This window comes from Morone saxatilis, unplaced genomic scaffold (genome assembly GCF_004916995.1).
Source record: "Morone saxatilis isolate NCDOM2014 unplaced genomic scaffold, NCSU_SB_2.0 Contig11, whole genome shotgun sequence".
Classification (NCBI taxonomy): Eukaryota; Metazoa; Chordata; class Actinopteri; family Moronidae; genus Morone; species Morone saxatilis.
In genome coordinates this window covers 262,824-271,849 of record NW_023339663.1, presented here as the reverse complement: position 1 = coordinate 271,849, position 9,026 = coordinate 262,824, and the positions used below count along the sequence as shown (strand labels likewise).

Below are 9,026 nucleotides of genomic sequence, written 5' to 3'. Positions count from 1 at the left end.
CCCCCCCACCCGCCCCTGAGCCCCCTCCTCCTCTCCTCCTCCTCCTCCTGGCTGTGATCATGTGATGGTGAAGAAGTGGCCATTAATGAAGCTCCTCTCCGGGGGTCTCACTGCCTCTGTCAGCGCCGTCCAGCCCGCAGTCGGGCAACACCGGGAAGGCGACATTGGAGCAGGCAGCCAGCCGCATTATTGCAAGCCTCAGCCAGCGCGAGCAGGAGGAGCACGGACACCGCGCTGCACCTGCCGGGGAGCAGAGAGGAGGAGGACCCGGACGCTGCTTCTTTAACTTTTCCTCAAGTTGACGCGGACTCCGGGCTCCAGCAGAGACCGGGACCATGCGCGCCAAAGCCCAGGCAACTCTCTGCTCGTGCGTAACGGCGCTCTGAAGAGTTGGAAGCGTTTGGACAAAGTTTGGACAAAGTGAGGAGAGTGTTTTCTGCTCCCTGAGCTCCGCTCCGCTCCGGTCCGGTCCGGTCCAGCAGAATAATGCCTCGCCCGGGGAGGAACACGTACAGCGACCAGAAGCCTCCGTACTCCTACATCTCCCTCACGGCCATGGCCATCCAGAGCTGCCCGGAGAAGATGCTCCCCCTCAGTGAGATTTACAAGTTCATCATGGACCGGTTCCCGTACTACCGGGAGAACACGCAGCGGTGGCAGAACTCCCTGCGCCACAACCTGTCCTTCAACGACTGCTTCATTAAGATCCCCCGCAGACCGGACCAGCCCGGGAAGGGCAGCTTCTGGGCTCTGCACCCGAGCTGCGGCGACATGTTCGAGAACGGGAGTTTTCTGCGGCGCAGGAAGCGCTTTAAGGTGGGCAGCATGCAGGCCGCGGACCCGCTGGCGCCCAGCAAGCAGCACGACGCCGCGCACTACCTGCAGCAGCAGGCCAAGCTGCGGCTCAGCGCGCTGCACGCCGCCGCGCACCTCCCGCAGATGCCGGGCGGATACAACCTGAGCCCGGTGTCGCAGCCCTCCAGCTTCAAACACCCGTTCGCCATCGAGAACATCATCGCCAGAGAGTACAAGATGCCCGGCGGGCTGGCGGCCTTCTCCGCCACCGGGTACCCGCTCCACAACCAGCTGACCCCGGCCTGGCCGCACATGTACGGCTCCGGGATGATGGACACCGCGGCTCCGATCTCCATGGCCACCGGCGACTACTCGGCCTACGGCATGCCGCTCAAGTCCATCTGTCACGGCGGACAGACTCTGCCCGCCATCCCGGTGCCCATCAAACCCACGCCCACCTCGATGCCGGGCCTGCCGGGGCTGCCCACGCACATCCCGGCTTTCCTCGCGAACTCGCCCCAGTCCCTGAGCCCCACCTCCCCGCAGACGGCCACCGGCCAGAGCAGCCCGGCCGCGCCCGGAGAGGCGCTGTCCTCCTCGGCCTCCGCGGCGCTGCAGTCCGCGGTGGCCGTGCACTGACCCGACTCTTATCGACTTTTATCAAAAACTATTTTAAGAAATAAAAAAAGGGAAAACTTCTTCAACTCCAAAGCAGTGTTTGATCTCAAAGTGTGCGGATCATTATTGGATGTGTCTGTTTTATCCATCACAGCCTGAACATTTCATCATGTACAGAAACAGCAGGTTGACCTCTGACCTCCAGCAAACAGCAACAGTAATTCTATTTATTTCCAGATGGACGCTAGTTTATTTTCACTTTTCTGTCAGAAACTGAAACTCGGTTTGTATTTTTTCCTCCACATTCCTGCACACTCCGACTCGGTGACAAATGATCCGGATCTTTTGTGTTTCTCAGCCTTTTCTTCTCGAACTGAAAGAAAACTCGCAGATTAATGACTTTTTTAAGATTTCACTGAGGCCTCGCTGCTGTTTCTCCTCCAGAGAACAAAAAGGAAAAAGGAAGTTTCTTCTCTTCCACTTGTTTTCTTCCAAAAAAATTAAAATCTTCATTAAAATGCAAAAGTAGCATTTGGTAAACCAAATAAGAGCCAGTTCCTTTTCATTTTAAAATTCTGTTTAATTAGTTTTATAATCCACATGAACAACCGCAGAGATGAGAAGAAATAGGACTTGAAATCATATATTTATGTCACATATTTGACCATGAATGCAAGGATCTGCTGTCTCTGATGTACTTTTTAAAAAAAAGAAATCTAGATGTTTTTTATCCGGTAGCTGACAGCAGTGTTGGTTCCACTTAAAGTTGTTTTTTTTAAAGGAAAAAGCTGTAAAACGAGCCGCCGTCTGTGTGTTTGTACTGCTGCATGCTCCTCCTGTCTGAACAAAGTGGAAATAATTCAGTGTTTGTGAGTTTCTTTGGGCTGAAAGCATAAAAGCATGAACATGAACAACAGGCTTTTTATTCCCTGCGGTCTGTCTGCTCATCCAGATCCATTAAAAATCCTTCCTGACGGGAGAAAATACACAAATACAGCAGTGGAGAGGCCTCACACACACACACACACACACACGCACACACACACTCAATAACTGAGTGCTTTTATTTGGAGATTTTCTTCTTCACATTTCATAAATGAATTTTCCTCCATTAACCTGCAGCTGGAGGAATTACACTGACACTAAATTAATATTTTACATCCATCATTAATGTCATTCTGGTTAAAATCTCTAAAATGTTTCAGGAGCTCAGAGAAGCCGCTCAGATTTTATTATAAAGACAGAATACTGGTTTACTTACTGAAATATGAAATATTGATCCAATGTGCAGATAAATTCACATTCTCCCAAAATAAAGAGAAAAATCTGACGTCAGAAAATGATTTTGTTGTAATAAAATCAATAAACAGGATTTCTTTATGTGACTTTATGTGATAATCATTTATCTTCCACCTGTTTGAGTATGTTCTTCCTTCACTGTAAATCCAACAGCATCTTAATAAAAGAATTCGGTTAATATAATGAATCCTCCAAAACATTCACTCATTCACATCAATTAAACCCAACTCAAGAAGGAACAACTAAAGTTATAACTCAGTATTTTAATTATTGCTGATTTAATTCCAGTTTGTTCCACTGACTAATTTTATTATAAGTGATTAATTAATGTAATAATTTGTTTTACTGGAAGAAAAAATTAAACTTAAGAGGAAACATTTGTATAAAGAAGATTTAAGTGACTTTATTCAGATAAATTCTGTTCACACTTTTTTAATAAGTTTGGAGAAATGCTGCTTATGAGTTTAATATATTTACTAGTTTTAAGTTCAATTAACTTAATTTACCTGAGTTACCTTAACAATAAATTAATTACGTCACCTGCACTTTAAAATATTTGACATTACAATGAACAGTGAAGTACTTTTACTCATATACATACATATACATTTTATCTGACAGCTTTAGTTGTTTTTCCACATTAAACTTTATTAAATGTGATGTTTTGTTACAGATTAAACAGTTTGTAATGAGAACAGGTTGGTTGTTTATTTACCTGCTGAGTTTACCCTAAACTGTCGGGTAGATTGAGTTGACGCAGTAACAGCGAGCGCAGCAGAGACGTCAGAGAGGTTGGACCACGTCTTTATCTAATTATTATTATTATAAAATAACCCATAATTTCACATTCTGAGGGGAAGAAAGGCTGAGATGTTTTATATCGATATATTTCATAGCTCTGATCTAACTAAATATAACTGACATCACTGTCAACAACAACAAACAAAAAAAACAAATAACTTATTTTTTTTACATCAAAAAGTAAATAAAAAACCTCACAAACATATGTTGATTTACATGATTTTACTGTAATTTAATAATCAAAATAAGATTAATATAAATTTCTCATTATCAATAGATAATAAATGGGTCACTGTGATGGCATTAATCAATCAATCGATAGATTAATAGGGAAAATAATAAGCTGATGAATCAATACAGTAAACAGTGGACATTTGTTACATTTTGACTTTTAATTGTTCACTATTGAATTCACAGTATTGAGTTTTACAGTAACCAGTCAGATGTCTTAAAAATACAGTATTTTAATGTGAAATTACAACATATTGTAATAATTCACATCTGCCTGTCATAGTCAAATAATCACCCATAATGCATTCCAAAAAGTCAGCACAGACGTTTAATGTGAGAATTAATTGTGACAGTCTTTCAGTATATGTTCACACTTTAACAGCAGAAACACATTTACTGTCATTTATATTGTTAATTATACACAAACACATGAATATAACATTTTAATTTGATTATTTATGTATATATTTATATTTATTCATTTATCATTTATTCATTTATTTATTTATCTTCAGTTCACATTAAGATAAAACTCATTCACATTTTCTGCCAATGAAATGAAAAACTAAAATAAATAATAAATAATAAATATTAGCGAGAGCAGAGATTCACTGGTGTTCTTTTATCTGACAGCTTGAGTCACATTTTATATTCATATTAAACTATTAAAATATTAAGTTTATTATACGTTTTGTAAGTAAAATGATCGTAATAATAATACAATAATACTGTAATCCTTCAGCATTGAGAGTACTTTTACACAGCGGTGTGTATAAACCGATACACACCGATATGTTTGAACATCGTCCCTTCAGACAGTCAGGATCAATACGTTATCAGACACAGACGAGGATACTGACACACAGACGGACAACGAGACAGAGACACAAATATGAAGTATTCTTTATTCCACACACTCATGAAACCTGGACAATGTCTTTCCTTCACCACCAGGAAGAAAGAAATCTGAACTCCGTATAGCTGCGTACATCCTGCACGAAAACACTGACTGACTCGTATCACTGTAATTTATATAAACTGTCATTTCAATAGATGTATTTAAAGGACCAGCGTGTCAGACTCAGTGGTGAAGTTGCAACTCCCTCGCTTCACCCTCCCCTTCCAAGCGTGAAGGAGAAACTACGTGAAATCTAACTGCCGTAATCGTACCGCTGTCAGTCTTGTTTGTACTATTTTTGGGGAGAAATATAATGCTATCCTATAATGCTTTTAGCAGAAACTTGAATTGTCCATTAATGTGACACGTTCTTTATATAAAGGACCCGTCTGTGGGATTTAGCGGTAACTAGCAGCGAAGTTGCAGATTACAAAGATTTTAAAAACAACTTTAAACATGTTGGAGAAACGTCTCATTATATGGTAACAGTTCTTATTTTCATCTTATTATACACAAAAAAACGTATGAATATTATCTTACAGTAACGTTACAGACTGGACCTTTAAATGCTAAAAGTTACATATAAATAGTTACAAGCAAGTTGTCTAGAATCAAGAATGCTAGTTAGCTAGTTAGCTAGTGTTTTGCTACAGAGCAAAAGCTAATCTAGATTAGTCATTAGCGAGTTGGTTACATCTGAGAACCAAATGGAAGCTAATTTGCTAGCGTTCTGCAAACATTAGCTATCTATCTTAAGATGTAACTATATATCTCACTTTTACTGTAGAAACATGGCGGACTCCGCCAAAAGAGGACCCGCTCCCTCTGTAGATAACAACGTCTCATTCTCAGGTAACAAACACACAATGATTCTTATATTCAGGTGATTAAACAGTAATGAAAACATACCTGTGAATATTATAATATATTCCTGACCATAGATGCTCCTCAGTGTGACACTCTTTAAAGAGTGCGAATCATGAGTCTCAACTTTAATAAAAAAATAACCTTCATGTCCAACATTTTCCTTCAAAATAAATTAAAAATAGATGTAATTATGTCCCATAAATAAGTTACAGCACAGATTTTAAAACAATGTTTATTTTTTAACTTTAAAGTTGCAAAATCTCAACATTTAACCTTTTGCTTTAAGTTTAATGGTAAACTTCGTCCTCTCAGAGGTTAATGTGTCTGATAGCATCAGATTTCTTTCTCTGGGCGCGTCTGTTTTCACTTTAATCGACTCTCTCGCCGCTGTTTCCCTGAACGCTGAAAGAGGACAGACAGCTCTTCTGGAGAGAGAAAAGCTCGTCTGAAGAGCTTTTTATTCTGGCAGAGTGACGGAGGTTGTGGTGTGTAAACACTGGCCGGTCTGTGCAGCGCCGTGAATTAGCAGCAGGCAGCGTCTGGGCGGCCGTAAGGGATTAGCCAGTTAACACTTTCCCGGTGCCAAACACAATTGTGCGCCGTCAGTGTGTATAGGTCTTTGAGTGTGTTGCCGAGAGACGGCGACTGTTACCGTAAAAATGTCAGTTTCTGAACGCCCCCCCCCTCCTGAGCTTTGTGACCACACAAGTAAAACAAATGACATTTAAACAGGAAAACTGGCCGGCTGTTATTGACATTCCTGCTCAGAGTGAAAGACTTAAAAAATACTCCAACAGGAGACATTCAAATATTTACTGAGGTTAAAAGTACTCAAGTGTTCATACAAATACACTGTAAAAGAAAATGTTATTTATATGGTAAAAACTGGCAGAACTTTACCGTAATAAATATGATAGAACTTCTCTACTATTAGGGACAATAAAAAAGGATATTAGTACTGTTGATTTTACGGATAAAATGTGAGTTTTAATCCATATTTTACCGTATAAATAAAAGTTTTTACCATCAAAAGAAGTCACCTGAAAATACCATAATGGTTCTTTTTCTGTGCAATTTACAGTCTGTAATATAAAAACCTTTATTCCATATAAACCCATTTAAAATTCAGTATCAATAAAGGTTTTGTTATGAGATATGACAGTGTTACTATTACAGAAACTTTAACCCATTTATAGTTTTATGGTCTTTTACTGTCATTGTTTAACAGTTTTTTACCGTAACATATACAGATATATTTATTTTTTACAGTGTATTAAAAGAACAAGATGGAGGATGAGGAGGAGGAGGAGGAAGAAATGATGATCCGGCTGCTCTGCTGGGAGTCAAATGTCTCTTTGTGGAGAGATTTATTGATCTATTGACATTAAGCCCCTGCAGACAAAGCTTAAAGTCATAATCCTTAAACATATAAAGCTTTTAAAGGTCCAGTGTGTAACATTTATATTGCCAGAATATAATATTTATATGTATATTTTCATTAGTGTTTAATCACCTGAACATAAGAATCATTGTGTTTTTACCTTAAAATGGGACGTTGTTATCTACAGAGGGAGCGGGTCCTCTTCTGGCGGAGTCTGCCATGTTAATCCGCCATCTTTCTACAGTAACCAGAAATGGACAAACCAACATTTTACACACATTTTGCAACCATCGTAGTTTCTCCTTCACACTTGGAACAGGAAGGGTGAGGTGAGGTTTTGAGGTCCCGCCCATAACGCCGGCTGACCCAATGGCGAGCAGGACTCAGCTGTCAATCATGACGTAATAGCCCTTTTATATCTATAACTAATTAAAACCAAACTGATGATAAAACTCACAAACAACGTGATAAAAATGACCTACAATGACAGAAACTGAATTTGGAAAACGTTTGTCTGCTAACACGGAGGCAGCGGGCTTTATGAGCTATACTGCAGGCAGCCACCAGGGGGCGATAGAGAGGTTCACTTCTGGAGAGCTTCTAAGATACCTGAAAATAAAGTCTGTGGTCAACACAAGCTTTAGAGACTTTCATGTTTTCTTCTACAACATTCTTAAAGCTTTTAATGTGTCTTTTAAAAGACGGTTTCTAACAAGTGGCTAACTGAGGCTACAGAGGTCGTTATTAGACTCATCTACTCTACCCGTCTTTACAGCCTCATTTTGTTGTATACAAACTATTGTAACTTAAACTTTAGGACTTTAAGGTTCTGATTACGAGATTTAATCACAAGTATGAAGTTTAGGTGATGTTGAAGCCTCAGTGGCCGCGGTGTATCGTCATTGTCTGATGTTCTAACAGCCCATCAACAGAACATACAGTAACAACACAACAGTACAACATATGGAAATTACAGAAAACAAATAAAACTCTTTCATTTCCATGTTGACGCTGTACTTTGAGGAAAAGCTGACATTTACATCTTTAGTTATATTTCTTACATATTATATTATTATAGTCTTTCCAGACAGATGCAGTCAGAAATCCCTCTTATTCCCCATCCAGGGGAATCTGGTATGAAACATCTCTCACATTTCATATCATCCTTCCAGAAGTTTTGGCTCTCTGGACTTCCCCACAGACAGTTCAGGTAACTTTCTCACTCTAACATTTCGAATATTAGCAGACGTATGATCACATTCTCGTCAACCACTTATATTAAAGTCTGTTTATTGTCTGTTTTTGTGCTTTTAAACATGAATGATTTCAGTCTGTGTCGTCGGGTCCTCTTTCCTCTCAGTGAGTAAACCGACACACAGAAAAGCTGATTAACTGCACAATGAACCCAGTGAACACAATAACTGCAGTTTGGGTAAAACCAGAATTTCTTTTAGATTATTTCCTGTGAATATGAGCTGAATACAGATGAATTTTCTGATATTGTTAGGAACTTTTCAACTTTTCTCCGTCTGTATTATGTTTTTATTTTTAACAATCTTACAGATTTAATAAGCTGAATTTTTGATTAATTCAGTGTTTTCTTCTCCTGAAACTTTGTTCTAATACAGTTTGTGTTCAGGTCATCAAAGTTTAGATATTAAATAATAAACTGTAATGTTATAAGTTATTTTAATTTATTAACATTGAAATGGTTTACATCAAACATTTTAAGTCACATAAACGAACTTCTTGAAGTTTCTTTATTCTTGATCAAGAGTTTTTTTCATAATACAAATAAAAATTTCAAAATTAAGCCACTGAAAATGACTCAAGCTACATGTTTTTTTAAAAGATAATTGAGTCAGTTTCACTTACTTACTTAACTTTAAAAATAATAACTTTCATTCAGTTTTCTCCACAGAAATGAATGAAATGATGAAAGAAAGGCCAACTGTGTGTATTCTGGGTTTCTGGGAAGAACAGCCTGAAAACGACACTACGAGAGCGAACGATGAGCTCCGTACAGCCGAGTGGAGCCAGAGACACACCACATATATGATATACAACATAAAATATCTGATTTGATTTCTTTATTTGCCCCTGAGGTGTCTGTGTGGAAACATGTTGGAAAGCAGC

At 39.3% G+C, this 9,026-nt stretch overlaps 1 protein-coding gene across 1 annotated transcript; it reads left to right on the top strand.

Moving 5' to 3' along the window:
- The first annotated feature begins 235 nt into the window (after positions 1–235).
- LOC118321029 (forkhead box protein B1-like) lies at positions 236–2,747 on the top strand. The gene has a single exon (XM_035652203.1). The coding sequence runs from the start codon at positions 487–489 to the stop codon at positions 1,432–1,434; it is 948 nt and encodes a 315-aa protein (XP_035508096.1). The 5' UTR covers positions 236–486; the 3' UTR covers positions 1,435–2,747.
- The last annotated feature ends 6,279 nt before the right edge of the window (positions 2,748–9,026 follow it).

Bases quoted from the DNA above. Each gene is read 5' to 3' on its own strand.
- LOC118321029 (XM_035652203.1), top strand. From the start codon at position 487: ATGCCTCGCCCGGGGAGGAACACGTACAGCGACCAGAAGCCTCCGTAC.